At 39.6% G+C, this 19,532-nt stretch overlaps 1 protein-coding gene across 2 annotated transcripts; it reads left to right on the forward strand.

The window, feature by feature from the left end:
• The first annotated feature begins 458 nt into the window (after positions 1-458).
• LOC115105050 (ATP-binding cassette sub-family D member 3-like) lies at positions 459-16,846 on the forward strand. Of its 2 annotated transcripts, XM_029626593.2 has the most exons (20): positions 459-1,142; positions 2,757-2,793; positions 2,890-2,991; positions 3,709-3,797; positions 4,717-4,786; positions 5,373-5,470; positions 5,655-5,778; positions 5,992-6,048; positions 6,135-6,277; positions 6,430-6,499; positions 7,499-7,568; positions 7,768-7,957; positions 8,188-8,352; positions 8,519-8,582; positions 8,902-8,979; positions 9,174-9,239; positions 9,395-9,604; positions 9,750-9,854; positions 10,098-10,154; positions 15,258-16,846. In XM_029626593.2, exons 1-20 carry the CDS (start codon positions 1,033-1,035, stop codon positions 15,333-15,335), a joined length of 1,983 nt encoding a protein of 660 aa, XP_029482453.1. In that variant the 5' UTR covers positions 459-1,032; the 3' UTR covers positions 15,336-16,846. The 2 variants fall into 2 exon arrangements, with proteins under 2 accessions (XP_029482453.1, XP_064863177.1); XM_065007105.1 differs by lacking the exon at positions 459-1,142 and having other exon boundaries at positions 2,784-2,801.
• The last annotated feature ends 2,686 nt before the right edge of the window (positions 16,847-19,532 follow it).

Consider the following 19,532-nt stretch of genomic DNA (forward strand, 5'->3'; position numbering starts at 1 on the left):
ACCAATCCAGTTAATGTGGAGGAGGAGTTAAGATGGAGTGTTACCGCAGAGTTTCTAAACCCAGAGGCGCAACATCGTGAGACTTCCGTCAACGCTTGTGAAACAGACCAAACAGACTAGGCGGGGGGGTGGGGGGTGGGGGGGGTTGGATATTGAGAAGTCAATGAGAGAAGTGAAAATGCCTTCCTTAGTTGTTCATTTTCTCGAAATCTAAAGGCATAACCTAGATTCTAGCATATGTCTTAAAGCTGCAATATGTAACTTTTTGGGTGAACTGACAAAATTCACATAGAAATGTGAGTTACAGATCTGTGATTCTCATTGAAAGCAAGTCTAAGAAGCAATATATCTGTTCTATGTGTGCTATTTCTATGCTTCCTGTTTTTAAGTTTTGTCTTTGCATCTTTTGCTTTCGGTTTTATACACCTGCTTCAAACAGCTGAAAACACAATATTTTTAGTTATGGAAATCATATTTCACAGCGGTTTAGATGGTACAATGATTATCTACACTATGCTTGTTTGTTTTGTCACATAAACTGAAAATAGGCAAACTATTAGAATTTTAGAAACCAAGAAATAGCGGAGAGATTCCTGCATAGTGCAACTCTAAGTAGTTGAACATGTTATTACTATAACCTAGTGAAAGTGACAAACTGACACGTTTTCATTTTTGTCAAAAACAGATTTATAGCGAACGAGTGCCTTTGATATGAAGGCCTGCACATGCTCAGTTTGGCTCGAGATGAGTTTTAGACTCGGTTATGTGTTTCTACTTGAGACTATAAGTGTGATCTGGGATTTCTATTAGAGAAGCAGTTGCAGCCTATCTTCGTACTGTACTGTCTTTGGTGTCACCTTGTTAATATTCAAAAGTGGAATTCACTTCACAGACTCTCTTTCCATTTCCCCTGAAAACCGGAACATCCGGTTGTTGGGGACTTGGCAGAGAGGCTACAAATGGAGCAGCCTATAGCTACTTTCCTTGAAATATAGTTGCCAACTCTGCGGCTCAGCTGGTACTCTAGGAAACATGGCAGCCGTCAGTAAATATTTTACAGCTAAAAACTCCTCGATAGCTGGGGGAGTCCTACTCGCTTTATGCATCCTGAAGCAAAGAAGAAGAGGAGGCAAGTCAAGCAGGTATGTTGCTGAATAAATTATAATCTTGGTTGTACTTTAATTGTGCATTGCTAGAGTGCCCATGCCACCGGTTCTTGACTGAGGTAAAAGGAGTTTTATATTGGATATTCAGTGGATATGATTTTTTTCTCTATATTGAACTAATTATGCCATGACTATGAAAATGTTATATTCTGAATCAGGGGTGGATGGAGAACAATCCACTCAACCTTTTGTTGTTATAAAAAAAAATCTGATTCCAGATTTCAATCTTCAATAGATCTTACACAGAGCGTGTCATGATTATGAAAATCGTTATGTTCTGAATCAGGGGAGAATGGACAAAAATCCAGTTCATTTGTATTTATTATAATTTTTTTCCACTTTCAATCTTCAATAGTTCTTACAAAAATGTGCCATGACTATGAAAATTACATATTCCAAATGAAAGGGAGGATGGAGAAAAATACCTGTTTTTTGTAGTAGTTGAAATGTAATTATGATTTTTTTGGTGGATTATTTATATTTTTAGGGTGGCTTTAAATATTCAAAAGCACTCTGCTTCGAAATGCTCGTTTTAAGGTGGACCTAATCACTGCATGTGGTGTTGCAGCCAGAGTGAATGGGTCCGTTCATTAATCACTCTCCTGATCCCACCCCAACAACCTGCCTCTTTAAGAGAAAGAGACAATCCCGAAAGCAGTTAGTTATTTTCGAAAAAATATCAACATTTCAAACCAAAAATTATGTGGATTGTTCTCCATCCTCCCCTTTTCAGAATATATATACTTTTTATAGTCATGGCATGCTTTGTGTAAGACCTATTGAAGTCTGAATATCCAATATAAAACTAATTTTACCTTGGTGTGTTCTTGTATCACAGAATTTGTGGCCAGCAATCCAAGTTAGACAGAATTATTGAATGTCCAATTTGACATATGTAATGTCTTAAATCTGAAAGTCAGTGATGTATTGCAGTTATATAATATTGCGGTTATCCATAAGAGACAAGGGTTGACGCAAACGGGGTGGCAGGGTAGCCTAGTGGTTAGAGCGTTGGACTAGTAACCGAAAGGTTGCAAGGTCATATCCCAGAGCTGACAAGGTACAAATCTGTCATTCTGCTCCTGAACAGGCAGTTAACCCACAGTTCCTAGGCCATCATTGAAAATAAGAATTTGTTCTTAACTGATTTGCCTAGTTAGATAAAGGTAAAAAAAACAACATATGTTGCAGTAATTATGTGTTATTATATCTCTGATGTAAGTCTCCGTTCTCATTTGCAAACAGGTCTTCATAGCCTGGGTCAGCAGGATAATTGGGGCAAATGTTGCTAAATTTAGTAACAAAGACAACACTGTCAGTTTTCCCGCAAGATACAATGACGCTTATTAGCAGCATGCAGCCTGTCAGTAGTATATTGAAAGTTCATTGGACAGTTACAAATTGCTTATTCATTTCAGGTTAAATGCCGTGTCAAGACTCCTTGTGACCTTAGTTTAGCCTACACAACATACACTTGGTTTATTATGGTCATGATGAAACTAATGTTACCTTGGTACTGTGTTGCTATCCTGATGTCCCACATGTCTGTTGGAACATTGTATCTGACTATGTGCCCTATGTCTTTTACAGTACAAAAGGGGGCTCAGAACTGGTGTTGAGCAATGAAGTAAGTATGTAAGTGCATCAACAAACGTATAAAATATCCAACCACATGTCATTGTCACATTTGTCCCCAACAACTGCTTTGGCTCTATTTGTTCAGGACAAAGCAGCTAAGAAAGACCGGGCGGCGGTGGACTATGTCTTCTTCCTCAGAATCAGCAAGATCCTCCGGATCATGGTGCCTCGATGGTTCTGCAAAGAGGTGAGCCTAGTGGTTGGGTTGTTTTGTTACAGAAAATATGGTCAACAATTGCACATATTGAGCAAAAAAAACAAGATCTTAGTATTTCCCAATGGCTTATTATAGGGACATTATTATGTCATCGGAATCATAATATTAAGTGGATGTCTTTGTAAATGTATGTTCTGTTGCGTCACATCATGATAAGCATTGAACCTTGAAGTAATCAATATCTGTGGGAACAGGCGATGCCCTTGCCTTGTAAAGATGGATATGTGTTCCTTCATTGCGTCACTTTTACCCCACAACTTATCTCTTTCTCTATGTGTGCGTGTCTCAACATGTTCTACAATATTGTCTAAACTTGTGTGTCCTACAAAACCATGGAGCCTAGACATTGACCTTATATACTGATCCGTTTGTTTGATAAGCCAAGGTTGCGATGACATCTGTTGGGCGTATCAGAGTTGCTCCTCTATTGAACTCAATTAACTCTAATAAGACGGAAATACTGGTCATGCTGTTAGTTAAGGACAGGCCCCTTCTACATTTGAACTGCCATGTTTTACTCATTATTATTTTTTAAATGAGTTTGCACACATTACTTACAATACAACATAAGATTGACTTGTTTATGAACATTGTATTGTTTAATCTGAGGGATTTGCTCATCTGGTGTTGTCTGTTCCCCACCTGTCCTGCACCTCTTCTCCGTTCCCTCCATTGTTATCACCCCAGACTGGATACCTTCTCTTCATCGCTGCTATGCTGGTGACCCGGACATACTGTGACGTATGGATGATCCAGAACGGAACCATGATTGAAAGGTTAGAACCGTAGAGCTCTAATAGTGTTCTAATACCAGTTCTACGGTTAGAACACTGACTTTCCATGTGACTTGTTAGGCTGCTTCACTATGACTATGACCAGATCATGATAGCCAATGAGTTTGGTGTTGAAAGGGTTAAAATTTTATGGTCCGGTTCCCCATACACAGGTTCAGCTTAGTACTGGAACGCATGTTCAATGGAGATAATAATTGTAGTGCTCTTTACTCCATGACTAGGCTTCGTCTGGGACTGGGAAACCAGCCCCATATCAAACCGTATTTATTTTCCTGCTCAGGAATTGATTGCTGTCTTTCAATCTCCCACAGTGGTATCATTAGCAGAGATCGCACTCTGTTATTCCTACGTTGCTGTCATACCTTGCGTAACTCTCCACCACGTGATGGTTTTCATAGAACCCAAACCTATAAAACCGATAACCCGTGTTTTTCGTTGTTTGTTGCCTAGTACAGTTAAGCTTTTCAGGCCATAACATTTGTAAACTCAACATGACTAATTGCCATTGGCTGTTCCAACGCCAGTGTATCTATTTGTATAACAAATCATCCTTAATGTCAGAGCTCTGCTTCCATACAATCTCACGGCCAATGCAGCAAAACACTAGCTGGGCCTTATGTGAATGATCCTAAATCATCTTTCTAAATTTGTTTGGTTGTTACTTTTTCTCCGCTCTCCATGACTTCTAGCTCGGTCACCGGATATGTACTCTATGTGCTTGAGCTAATGCCACTTTTCCTTGCCAATTACTATGACCGTCATGGCAGAGGAGTTGGGTAAAGCACAAGCAGATCTGAAGGAGGACAGAGGCTAATCACTGCCACTAATGTTGAAGTGAATCAATCGGACAATAGCTATCTGTCCCATGTTTGCTCATTCTTGTGCATGTTGTGGTTTGCAGTGCAATTATCAGTCGCAACAACGCCGATTTCAAGAACTACTTGTTCAAGTGTTGCAAAGCTATGCCAATTGTAAGTGTGTTTTTGGTATTTCATCGCATCCAAAATGTACATGAGTCTAGATGTTAATTGATATACTTGAGTCTGATTTTAAATCTCATATTGCAGTAGTAAGTTGATTGTATAACGAATAGTTTACAAATACCAGACTTCTGAATGTGCTACAGTAGTCCCACAGTACTTCTTTAGTGTTATAATTGTTCTTTTGGTGTAAATTCTCAGAGGTCTGATATCAACATGGCAATATACACTGAATATAAATCATTAACCTCTCTCTACTGTAATTCATCACTTACCAATACTAATGTATTAATAACCATATATTTAATTCATACGTTGGCTGAAATACTGGATAATATGTTGTTCGTGTACATACACATAAGCTTGACATTCTGTGCAAATGTACTGTATCTTATTCGCTAGACACTTGGTATTTAATTTGCTCTGCGTGTTTTGTATTAAACAGTCCCTCTGCCCATTTAACGAACAAATCCAGATTTCATCACATGCATACTGTGCTTGGAGAACAGACACTGCAATAGGTTGTATTTTGATTAAGCTCTGATAGTAATAGTGTTTTGTGACTGTCCATTTCCAGTTTGCCTTGGTGAATAACCTCTTGAAGCTGGGTCTGAACGAGCTGAAGCTGAAGTTCAGAGAGAGGCTGACCAAACATCTCTACGACGAGTACCTCAAGTAAGCATTGCCTACTGCCTCATCTCAGAACCTTGATGTCTGGCTTTTTCGCAAACATTCCAATAGGGACTACAGATAAATAGTTATCTAACTAAATATGGTGCAATGGTATGTTGTACATGGTCCCTAACAATAAATAACAACCAATCTACAAACGAATTCACTCAACATGTGCCATCCCCAGAGGATACACGTACTACAAAATGGGCAACCTGGATAACCGCATTGCCAACGCTGACCAGCTGCTGACTCAAGACGTAGAGAAGTTTTGTAACAGTGTGGTTGACCTCTACTCCAATCTCAGCAAGGTACAGTAGAGTTGACCTAAACCATCATTTTTACTACTGTTTACCTCTGTGTTTGTGTGTGTGGTTCCAAGGTGTCTGGTGCGAATTTGTATAGTATTTGTAGAACATCTTAGTCAATCATTAACTTCTTGTGTAAATCATAATATTGCTGAAAACAAGCCATCAAGAAAGCTACGTTGTGTAAAATGTACACTTACTGCATCTCTCCTTTAGCCTCTCTTGGACATTGGACTGTACATCTTCAAGCTGACGTCTTCCATCGGAGCCCAGGTGAATATATATATACTCCGATTCCAGAGGCATCCAATAGATTCCATTCAGGTTTTAACAGGATGTAATGTCATTGTTTCCCTCAGGGCCCATCGAGTATGATGGCCTACCTGCTGATCTCAGGCCTGTTCCTGACCAGACTGCGGAAGCCCATCGGTAAGATGACTGTCATTGAGCAGCGCTACGAGGGAGAGTACCGATACGTCAACTCACGACTCATCACCAACAGGTAAAGACCTGGATCTACACTGACTTTGTCATGGGTTGGCAATACAGTGTTTTCTGACTAAAGTAAAACCTGTTAAATAAATCCTCAGTCAAGGAGCGAGGTCTTTAAAAAAGAGAACTAACTTATGTTAAACATGTACTGTTTTGCCATAGTGAGGAGATTGCCTTCTACAATGGCAACATGAGAGAGAAACAGACGATTCATTCAACATTTAAGAAACTGGTAGGTACCATTAGTCCTTTGTCAGTAAGAGGGATATTAAAGATTTCTTCGTTCACTTCCATCTCAACGGGCAAACTGCTGATTGTGGTTGGAACTGTCTCTACAGTGTCTAATAATGTTGTGATACCTTTACTGCTGATTGTGGTTGGAACTGTCTCTACAGTGTCTAATAATGTTGTGATACCTTTACTGCTGATTGTGGTTGGAACTGTCTCTACAGTGTCTAATAATGTTGTGATACCTTTACTGCTGATTGTGGTTGGAACTGTCTCTACAGTGTCTAATAATGTTGTGATACCTTTACTGCTGATTGTGGTTGGAACTGTCTCTACAGTGTCTAATAATGTTGTGATACCTTTACTGCTGATTGTGGTTGGAACTGTCTCTACAGTGTCTAATAATGTTGTGATACCTTTACTGCTGATTGTGGTTGGAACTGTCTCTACAGTGTCTAATAATGTTGTGATACCTTTACTGCTGATTGTGGTTGGAACGGTCTCTACAGTGTCTAATAATGTTGTGATACCTTTACTGCTGATTGTAGTTGGAACTGTCTCTACAGTGTCTAATAATGTTGTGATACCTTTACTGCTGATTGTGGTTGGAATGGTCTCTACAGTGTCTAATAATGTTGTGATACCTTTACTGCTGATTGTGGTTGGAACTGTCTCTACAGTGTCTAATAATGTTGTGATACCTTTACTGCTGATTGAGGTTGGAACTGTCTCTACAGTGTCGAATAATGTTGTGATACCTTTACTGCTGATTGTGGTTGGAACTGTCTCTACAGTGTCTAATAATGTTGTGATACCTTTACTGCTGATTGTGGTTGGAACTGTCTCTACAGTGTCGAATAATGTTGTGATACCTTTACTGCTGATTGTGGTTGGAACTGTCTCTACAGTGTTTAATATTGTGATGCCTTTACTGCTGATTGTGGTTGGAACTGTCTTTACAGTGTCTAATGTTGTGATACCTTTTTGTCTTCTATCTTCTCAGGTCGACCATTTGCACAAGTTCATCTTCTTCCGCTTCTCTATGGGCTTTGTAGACAGCATGGTCGCCAAGTGTAAGATCTGATGTTTTAAACCTACAGCTTATGATCATGTCCTCCGTTACATAGCCAGAGATATATGGCTGTCAGTCAACTTGCCATTCGCCAGACATCCAATTATTGCTTTGCTAGGCGACAAAATAACATTGTTCAATACAGAATTGGTTTTCCACCAGAGCTATGAGTCACTTCTTGTGTCTCTTCCCCCCTGCAGACATGGCCACCGTGGTGGGCTACCTGGTGGTGAGTCGGCCCTTCCTCAACCTGTCCGACCCCCGCCACATGAACAGCACCCAAGCTGAGCTGATGGAAGACTATTACCAGAGTGGCAGGATGCTGCTGAGTCTGGCCCAGGCTCTGGGAAGGATCGTACTGGCTGGCAGAGATATGACCAGGCTTTCCGGGTGAGCCTTCACTCTTCCCAAAACACTGATCCCCATCGCCAATTCCATTGAATCGATTTGAATTGATGCCATTTAATCCGACGGCTTCTCCAGCCAGAGACCACATAACGGACATCGCTCCCGTCTTTCCATGCCTTCACTCTACTCTTCCATCACGGCTCTTCATGCTTTCACTCCCAAGTGCTGTGTAGGTGGTCTTCTGCTATAGGCCTGTCTCTCCTTCCCAACAGGTTCACCATGCGTATCACTGAGCTCAGGAAGGTCCTGAAAGAACTGAACTCTGGGAAATACGAGCGTACCATGGTCTCCCATCAGAACAAAGAATCATTAGGTGTAGAAAGAGTCACACTGGTCCCGGGCAGCGGACAGATCATCAACGTAGACCACATCATCAAGTATGTGTGACAATCCTCAGTGCATTGCTGTACATAATATTGGCTGCATGAAATCACTTTAATATTTTACTTTTACCTCACTGAAGTTGTCCAAAGCCAAGGTGTTTTCTGAGGTCTGAGCATGAATCGTCACTAAGAACAGTGTCTGACTGTGTTGGTGTTGCAGGTTTGAACACACACCACTAGCAACACCCAATGGAGATGTCCTGATCAAGGACCTGACCTTTGAAGTGGGCATCTCTTTCTTTCCTTTGTATATTTTATTTAACCTTTTTATTTTTGCATGGTTAGTCTCACTGAGAACTCACAGTTCTCTTGCAAAATAGATGTTATGAGATGGTAAAGCTACCATGACTTTGGAGTCCCTCGCCAATGAATGTGTGCCACTCGTCTAGTCATTCAGTTGGACCTAAGTACACTCAAACAACTTAGACTTTAATGGGTGATGTTGAAGTGGTGTTGACATTCAAAGTTCGGAGGGCCACGCTGGATGTTACAATGAGGTTATATGCCCTCCCCGACACTCGCTTTCACTCTCTCTTTCTTCAGGTGCGGTCTGGTACCAACGTGTTAGTGTGTGGGCCCAATGGCTGTGGCAAGAGCTCACTCTTCAGAGTACTGGGAGAGGTGAAGAATTGTCTGTTTTTACGATCTTGTTCTATTTATTCATACTGACATGACTGTCTATGTAAGATAAGATGTGGCAATGGAAGATCTTGTAATAATGGAAGTACTGCAACTAAGTCAAACATTTTGGTTAAAGTGTCTTAAGAGCACAGTAGGCCATGGAGGTAACATTAGGTGTGTTGTTGACTCTATAGCTCTGGCCTCTGTTCGGAGGGCAGCTGACCAAGCCTGAGCGAGGGAAGCTCTTCTATGTTCCTCAGGTAACTAAATGGACACTTTGAGTCTCTTATATTACCAATGTTATATTCTATTCCATGTTTTGGTAAATTGGCAGCCATATTGGCTCTACTGGAAGGCTGTTCCATCTTATTGTAGAGACCGTACATGACCCCTGACCTCTTCCATCTTAATGTAGAGACCCTACATGCCCATTGGCACGCTGAGGGATCAGGTGATCTACCCTGACACCTATGAGGAGCAAAAGAGGAAAGGCATCTCTGACCAGGTGCTGAAGGAGTACCTGGGCAACGTCCAGTTAGGTCACATCCTGGACAGAGAGGGGACTTGGGACACCGTGCAGGACTGGATGGATGTCCTCAGTGGAGGAGAGAAGCAGAGGATGGCGGTAAGACCTTTTCTTTTTTTGATTCTTTCTTCAGTTTTTAATCGAAGCTTTCTCAAGCTTACATCATCACATTCTAATTCAGTTTATTACAGAATTAAGGTGATTGACTTTGTTTTGTATGTGTGATGTTTGTCTCTGTCTGTAGATGGCAAGGTTGTTCTACCACAAACCTCAGTTTGCCATCTTGGATGAGTGCACCAGTGCTGTGAGTGTAGATGTGGAGGACTTCATCTACAGTCACTGCAGAACGGTACGGATAGCCCCAACCCCCTCCAGCCTTTAATCTGGACTCTAAGCATGTACTGTGATAGGTCTGAGTGTTTACTTCCATCTTTATACAACTTCAGTTTAATAAACAACAGCACACCTTACATACACGTTATGTCTGCAGCATAGTTCATATAGTTCCTCATGTAATTATTTGGTCTGACAAGTGTTTGTGTCGCATCTTTTTGGCTCTTTTCTTATGACTGGTTTGTTACTTTATCCACAGGTTGGCATCAGTCTGTTCACTGTCTCTCACAGAAAGTCTTTGTGGAAACACCATGAGGTAAGATGACATCCTTTCTGGAAACACCGTTACGTGGGTCTTTGTGGCTTCTGATGCTGTGATACATCTGGGAGTTTTTAGTGGGAAACTCCTTCAGGCAGTTTTCTAAGATGTAGCTTTTGTTTCATTTGTGTCATGACAGTCAAAATGTTTTGGTTAAGTTCCCCTGGTAGTGTTATTTTAATGGTGAGTTTAAGAACATTTAGAATGATAAATAGATTTGAAACTTGTATCTCATTATGGTGAAATAAGTATAGCCAGTTATAATTGTAATGGCTTAGCAGATAATAAGAAAAAAAATATCAGTATTTACCTGGCTAAAAGCGAAGGTATATATAATATATATTGTTTACAGGAAACTAATTCAATTTGATCAAATGTTATATAAAAAAATAAGACATTATAATAATAGTAATCTAATATATATGTATATATATATGTATATGTATATATATATATATATATATATACACAAAATTTGTAGCTTGGTCCTTTTTACAAATTTAGATGAAATTGTGTGGAAAAAGGACTGGAGGGACAAAATATATTTTTCCATGGGCAATCAAATTCAAAAGGGCTGATGATATTCATTAACAGTCATTTTGATCCAAATGTGCGAATTGTCCAAACAGATCCTCTAGGTAGATGGATGATTCTAAATGTTTTGAACCATGATGGGAGGTCATAATAACGTTTTAAATACCTCATGAACTTAAGGAAATCACCAATGTCATGGATATATTGGAATTAGTGGATATATGCAGGCTTAAATAGCCTGACCTAGTGAGACATACACGATGGAGGCTCAATCAAGCTAGTCGTCCTGACTACTTTCTTATGTCATTCTCTCTGGCACCAAAATTAACAAAGTGTTGATAGGGGACAGAATGCAGTCAGACCATCAAATAATTGGCATTATTATTCTTTCCATGTGGATGACGATATTGGAAATTTTATCAAAGCCTATTGGATGATGACTTGTTTTTAACTAGGACAGAATCATTTATAATGGACTTTTTCCAACGTAACATAGGTACAGCAGATCCCCTTATTGTATGGGACACTTTTAAATGTTCCTTTAGAGGCCATGCAATTCAGTACTCATCTCTTGCTTCTACCTGAGACGCTTGCGTTCCAACTAGAGCTCTGGTAAATGCAAATGCGCTACGCTAAATGCTAATAGTATTAGTTAAAACTCAAACGTTCATTAAAATACACATGCAGGGTATCGAATTAAAGCTACACTCGTTGTGAATCCAGGCAACAAGTCAGATTTTTAAAATGCTTTTCGGCGACAGCATGAGAAGCTATTATCTGATAGCATGCACCAATACACTACAACACAAAAGCCACGCAGGGGACGTAAACAAAATAATTAGCATTTCGGCGTTACACAAACCGCACAATAAAATAGAAAACAGTCATTACCTTTCACCATCTTCTTTGTTGGCACTCCTAGATGTCCCATAAACACTATTGGGTCTTTATTTCGATTAAATCGGGCCATATAAAGCCAAGATATCGTTATATGTAGACTGTGTGATAAACGAAAAAAACAGCGTTTTCACAACGTAACGTCATTTTTTTAAAATTCAAAAAGTAGACGATAAACTTTCACAAAACACTTCGAAATACGTTTGTAATGCTACTTTAGGTATTAGTAAACGTTAATAAGCGATAAAAATCATCAGGAGGCGATGTAAAAATCATTAGCTGTCGTCTTGGAAAAAATTTCACGAGAGAGTTCTTCCAAATGATCTGGGCGGAGACTGGAGGTAAGTGGTTCCCCTGATTCGGTTCAACCAAGAATCAAAGCTGATTCAATTCACAAGACTCTAGACAACATGGGGATGCTGTGGGAGTTGAAACCTCGGTCTTATCTAATTCGGCTCACTGTGAACAATTGCTGGAAGTGGCGCAATGATATTTATTTCCATTTTCTGTGATCAGGTTTTCCTGCGCTTTCCGATGTAACGCACGTTATGTTATAGCCACAGTCGTGATTTAACCAGTTTTATAAACGTCCGAGTGTTTTCTATCCACACATTCTAACCATATGAACGTACTATATTCCTGGCATGAGTAGCAGGGCGCTGAAATGTTGCGCGATTTTTAACAAAATGTTCAAAAAAGTAGAGGGTAGGAGCAACAGGTCAAGGAGTCCACACAAACAAAGGAAATGGAAGGACTAACAGTACAGATAGCAATAAAAACCGTACCATAGAGGCTCAGAATAAGTGAGAGCAAAAACAAAAAGAAATGGAGGAACTTATTCAAGAAAGATCCCGTGTAATATATTGTAAAAAATAAAGCAAACTGGATGGAATATGGGGAAAAAGGCACAAAGAATTCCCTGAAACTTGTTACAAATGACTGAGTCAACCATTATTCATAAAAAAAAACATTTTGAAAGAGGAAGTAAAGTACTTTAAGCACATGTTTTCATTTGTCTCCTCCATCCCCACTAACCGACTCTAATTGTATGGATTTTTTCCCTATTAATAATGTCAAATTAACATCTGTACAGAAAGGCTCATGTGAAGGCCAAATTACAGAGGAGGAACATCTTGATGCAATTAAAGCCTTTAATTCCAGGAAAACTCCAGGACTGGATGGCATACCAGAGGAGTTATACCAAACCTTTTTGATATACACAGAGGACTGTTATCAGCATATTTTAACCACTCCTATATAAATGGTAGATTATCGGACACTCAACAAGGTCTGATTTCATTATTACTGAAACAGGATCCAAGTGGTAAATATAAAGATCCAGTCTAAAACAATTGGAGGCTTCTTACACTTCAGTGTTGAGATGCAAATGTTTCTAGCAAAATGCATAGCTGATTAAAATGTTAAAAAGGATTAATAATATCCAGCAATACCAACAGGTTTTTTACATGGACAATACATTGGAGATAATATATGACAAGTGTAAACAATAGAACACTATGAAACATCTGGGAAACCAGGCCTGGTATTCATAGCTGACTTTGAAAAGGTTTTTGATAGAGTACGACTGGAGTTTATATACAGTATAAATGCCTGGAATATTTCAATTGTGGAGAATCTCTTGGGTTAAAGTTATGTATAGTAACCCTAGGTGTAAAATAGTAAATGGCTACTTCTCAAAGTTTTAAACTTTCAAGGGGAGTAAAACAAGGTTATCCACTATTGGCATATCTATTTCTTATTGCCATTGAAAAGTTAGCTGTTAAAATCAGATCTGGCAATAATATCAAGGGGTTAGAATCCACTGTACGCTGATGACTTTTCTTTTAAATCCACAATTTGGATCCTGCCACAGCCTCATCGAGGCTAAGAGGATCTTGATATTTTTACAACAAAATTATGTGTACTCTATTACGTATTGGATCACAAAAAATACAACTTTTACATTACTGTGTAGTTGACCAATAAAATGGTCTGACAGTGATGTGGACATACTCGGTATATATATCCTGAAAAATTTTTTTTATCTCACTCCAATACATTTAATAGAAAGTTACCAAAAATGGATCAAATCTTGCTACAATGGAAAGGAAAATACCTGTCTATTTTTGGAAAAATGGAAAAATGCAAAAAATATTCCATTTGATTTGGAATGGCAAGTCAGACTAAATTAAAGTCTTATTTATATAATGAATTATAATTAGGAGGGCAGATATTCTGAAATATTAAAGCATTTGACCTCTCACTAAAGGCATCAATCATACAAAAGTTATACTTCAATCCGAACTGGTCCTCTAACAAATTAGTAGGAATATCGCACCCCATGTTCAAGAATGGCCTTTTTCCCTTTATTCAGATTACAACCTCTCACTTTCGGTTATTTGAAAATGAAATCTCCAAAATATCACTTTTCTTTAAAGAAGCCATAGAAAGTTGGTTGCAATTTCAGTTTAATTCACCAGAAAAGACAGAACAAATAATACCACAAATATTGTGGTTTAACTCAAATATACTAACTGATAAAAAAATGTAAAAAAATTCAATACAATTTTAAAATTTAAAAAAGTATAATCTTGGTAAATTATATAATAAATAGGACTGGTGGAATTATGTCACACAAGCAGCTAACAAAAATATATGGTTCTACCCAAAAGTACAACCTACTAATTGAAGCATTACCGCAAAAATGGAAGAGGCAAGTGAAAGGGGGAAAAGTAATGAACTTGTCTGTCGGCCCTGCATTAAAGACCAAAATTGGTTAAAGAAAATTGTGATAAATATAAAAGTATACCAGTTTAATTTAAGGACCAAAAAGTTGGCACCTGTGCCATATAGATTGCAAGGAAGTTGGGAAGTGATTTTCAATGTACCGATTCCATAGCACAATTGTTTTTATTTAAATTATTCTACAAAATTCTTCCAAACAAGAGAATGTTGTATGTATATAGATATATATGGGGGCTCTGCAGAAAGCTGCAAGGAGACATAGTCATTAGATCATTTGTTTTGGTACTGTCCATATGTAGCTTGTTTCTGGTCGCAGGTCCAGGAATGGCTGAAGAAATGCAACATTTACCTGGAGCTAACTCTGCAGATAGCACTATTATGGGATTTTGAAAAGTCATAGTCAATCAATCACTAATATAATAATAATTTTACCAAAAATGTTCATCTGTAATTTAAAATCTATAGAAACTATAAGAATAGAAAGGTACAGAACTTTTGTGAAACAGCACAGTTCAAAAATATATGGCAAATAGAAATCCAGTATGGACGGTGTTCAGAGATAGATGGGAGGGGTTGAGTGGAGCTGAAGGGTGGGACTAATGACAACAAGATAACAAAGGTAAATATACTGTGTCTGTAAAATGTATATAGGTTCACAACTTTTGTGGAACAGCACAGTTAAAAAATATGTGGCAACTAGAAATCAAACTGGATGGACATCAGAAATAGATGGGAGAGGTTGAGGGTAGAGGAAGGACAGGACTTCAATTACATTGATGGAAGCTGCAATCTGCAATCTATCTGCAATATCAAAGCTGATCTACCCTACATTATTTTTGTAAATGCCTGGTTATGGAACCACACTTTGAAAACATTTTGCTGCCAGAAATACCCTTTGAATTGTTGTTTTGTAACTTCCTCCAGTACTACCTTCACATGGACGGAAGAGGGAACTACGACTTCAAACCTATCACCGAGGAGACCATAGAGTTCGGCTCCTAGAGGAGCGTCAACGACACACACACCATCCTCCGGCCTGAAGAAAGGCGCCCACTAATTCTGCACTTAAAACAAACCTAGACTACTGTTTTTAATCATTTGTAACCTCTTTTGTTGTTTTCTTTTGACAAGATGTATTTAAATGATCAGATATGTTAGTCTGGTTAAGTAAACATTTGTCAACGGTGATTGTATGTGTTTGTTAAACGCTCTACAACAACGCTTTCTTAGTGTCCAACAAGCTTTTTCTGCCCTTAACCTTGTTCTGAACACCTCCAAAACAAAGGTCACGTGGTTTAGTAAGAAGAATGCCCCTCTCCCCACCAGTGTGATTTCTACCTCTGAGGGTTTAGAGCTTGAGGTAGTCACCTCATAGAAGTACTTGGTAGTATGGCTAGACGGTACACTGTCCTTCTCTCAGCACATATCAAAGCTGCAGGCTAAAGTTAAATCTAGACTTGGTTTTTCCTCTATTGTAAATGCTCCTCTTTCACCCCAGCTGCCAAACTAATCCTGATTCCGATGACCATGCTAGACTATGGAGACACCATTTATAGATCAGCAGGTAAGGGTGCTCTCGAGCGGTTAGATGTTCTTTACCATTCGGCCATCAGATTTGTCACCAATGCTCCTTATAGGACACATCACTGCACTTTATACTCCTCTGTAAACTTGTCATCTCTGTATACCCGTCGCAAGGCCTCACTCCCCCTATCTCAGATACCTACTGCAGCCCTCATCCTCAACATACAACACCCAGTCACATTCTGTTAAAGGTCCCCAAAGCACACACATCCCTGGGTCGCTCCTCTTTTCAGTTTGCTGCAGCTAGCGACTGAAACGAGCTGCAAAAAACACTCAAATTGGACCATTTTTATCTCCATCTCTTCATTCAAAGAGTCAATCATGGATACTTACAGATGTGGCTGCTTTGCGTGACATATTGTTGTCTCTACCTTCTTGCCCTTTGTTGTTGTCTGTGCCCAATAGGGGCGGCAGGCAGCCTGGTGGTTAGAGTGTTGGGCCAGTAACTGAAAGGTTGCTGGATCGAATCCCTGAGGTGACAAGATAAAAATGTCCTGCTTCTGGGCACGGCAGTGAACCCCCTGTTCCCCAATCATCAAAAACATGGATGTTGATTAAGGCAGCCCCCCGCACCTCTCTGATTCTGTGCGGTTGGCTTAAAAAAGACCCATTTCAGTTGAAGGCATTAAGTTGTACAACTGACTAGGTATCCCCCTTTCCCAATAATGTTTGCACCATGTTTTGTGCTGCTGCTATGTTGTGTTGCTACAATGCTGTGTTTCCATGTGATGCTGCCATGCTATGTTGTCTTCGGTCTCTCTTTGTGTTGTGGTCTCTCTCTTGTTGTGATGTGTGTTTTGTCCTATTTTCATTTTATTATTTCTAATCCCAGCCCTCGTCCGGGCAGGAGGCCTTTTGGTAGGCCGTCATTGTAAATAAGAATTTGTTCTTAACTGACTTGCCTAGTTGAATAAATAATTATATAAAAATATGACTTGTAATTTATGGTCCAAGTTGGCCTAGATGAATTATGATTGCATTATACACCTGCAAACTGAATTCATATTTCATAATAATTAATATGAGTTAGCTCATACAGATAACTGCACTGCCTAGGTGATGGGTTTAGTGATCCTGTAGGCAAGTAACTGAGGGAACGCAACAGTATAATCAATATCTTGTCTTTTGCTAAGAGCAATTTTTACCAAGGTATATGTACAGTTGAAGTCTGAAGTTTACATACACTTAGGTTGGAGTCATTAAAACTTTTTTTTCAACCACTCCCATTCAGACCCATTTACGACCAAACTTTAACTTCCTGACTGATGACTTGATGTTGCTTTAATATATCCACATCATTTTCCTTCCTCATGCTACCATACTATTTTGTGAAGTGCACCAGTCCCTCCTGCAGCAAAGCACCCCCACAACATGATGCTGCCAATCCCGTGGTTCACGTTTGGGATGGTGTTCTTCAGCTTGCAAGGCTCCCCCTTTTTCCTCCAAACATAATGACGGTCATTATGGCCAAACCGTTCTATTTTTGTTTCATCAGACTGGAGGACATTTCTCCAAAAAGTTGCAAACCGTAGTCTGGCTATTTTATTGCGGTTTTGGAGCAGTGGCTTCTTCCTTGCTGAGCGGCCATTCAGGTTATGTCGATTATAGAACTTGTTTTACTGTGGATATAGATACTTTTGTACCTGTTTCCTTCAGCATCTTCACAAGGTCCTTTGCTGTTCTGGGATTGATTTGCAGTTTTTGCACCAAAGTACTTTCACCTCTGGGAGACAGAACGCGTCTCCTTCCTGAGCGGTATGACGGCTGTGTGGTCCCATGGTGTTTATACTTGCGTACTATTGTTTGTACAGATGAACGTGGTACCTTAAGGTGTTTGGAAATTGCTCCCAAGGATGAACCAGACTTGCGGAGGTCTACAATTTTTTTTCTGAGGTCTCGGCTGATTTCTTTTGATTTTCCCATGATGTCAAGGAAAGAGGCACTGAGTTTGAAGGTAGGCCTTGAAATACATCCACAGGTACACCTCAAATTGACTCAAATGATGTCAGAAGCTTCTAAAGCCATATCATTTTCTGGAATTTCCCAAGCAGTATAAAGGCACAGTCAACTTAGTGTATGTAAACTTCTGACCCACTGGAATTGTGATACAGTGAAATAATCTGTCTGTAAACAATTGTTGGAAAAATGACTTGTGTCATGCACAAAGTAGATGTCCTAACCGACTTGCCAAAACTATAGTTTGTTCACAAGAAATTTGTGTAGTGGTTGAAAAATGAGTTTTAATAACTCCAACCTAAGTGTATGTAAACTTCCCACTTCAGCTGTATAATATTCAGATGAAGCTGCTGCTTGCCCCTCCGGGTGAAATCGCTCCATGTGATTTCCTAGCCTAGTTCCTGATCCTTTGGTACTGTCAAGGACCAGGCTATTCCTTATGGAGGAGAGAATATCTGATCTGCTGTAGAGTAAAGGGGAAGTGAAGCCTGAAGCTTGAGACTCCCGTCCTCTCAGTGACTTCGTCCCAAATGGCTCCCTTTTCCATATATAGTGCACTACTTTTGTCCAGTGCCATCTAGTGGATCGGTGCCATTTGGGATGCTACCAAAGCGTTCCAGAGGAGCAGCCTGAGTAAGGCTCTTGCCAGAATGACAAATCTTTCATTCCAAATAAGTACTCACTATGTGGTCGATATCTGTGCAGCGCTCAGGCGACCCTCTTCGAACACAACGTCTGTCTCTGAGGCACTACTTCCATCACTACAGTAATTCTCAGGCTGCGTGTAGCAGTATGTAGGCTTGGCACTTGATGACTGACTATTGATTTATGTGGAATTGTATGAAATGTGACATCAGGATGGTGCACTTGATCAGCAGACCCCAGAAACCTTTTTTCTTGGCCCCTCGCCGCTACAGTGACTACTACCCAATAGTTGCCTCTGTTTTTCAGTGTAATATACTGTAACAGAGTACATTTTTTTACTGAACTGTAAATAAACAGCCTCTGCAGAACGCATGGTTTTATATGGGAGAGAGACTATAATATTGTGGCTTGACACTAAAAAGAGCATGGACCTGCAATAACTGTATCAACATAACATTTTCATTAAAAAGAGACTGTGACTGGACTAGACTGCCATATTATCACAAGGTTACATGGGGGAACAGGTGTTTAGTTGGCTTATGTTCTACAAAGCCCATAGAGGATCTAGACTGTAAATAGGAGAAATGGGAAGGGCAGGTAGACAGAGTTTTTCAACCTTAATGCATTCTCTTTGGTAGGTAGTATGACTGAAGTCTGTGCTGGGGTCGCCTGATGGGAGGAGACAGAAACGGCTGATACCTCTCTGGAGAATGTGGGTGAAAGGTTACCTTGGTCAGAGTTCAAACATATCGTCAGAAAATAAGTGTGTTCTGTCGTCCTCTGAATTAACTCCACATACAGAGTAGTAATTTGCTGTATATTTTATTTCATAGAGTTAAGTTTGATAAGTGCTGTGATTTTACAGTATGTCTTTGTTTTATAAGGATACTTGAGTTGCTCATAGATGCGTTTCGTAAAGGCACGTGATGTAACAATGACTCCCATTTGAACCTTGGCACAGACAGCAGAGTCGTAAAAAGGTACCTGAGCTTTACATTGAACATACCCTGTCTT

The sequence above is a fragment of the Oncorhynchus nerka genome, linkage group LG22 (genome assembly GCF_034236695.1).
Source record: "Oncorhynchus nerka isolate Pitt River linkage group LG22, Oner_Uvic_2.0, whole genome shotgun sequence".
Lineage (NCBI taxonomy): Eukaryota > Metazoa > Chordata > Actinopteri > Salmoniformes > Salmonidae > Oncorhynchus > Oncorhynchus nerka.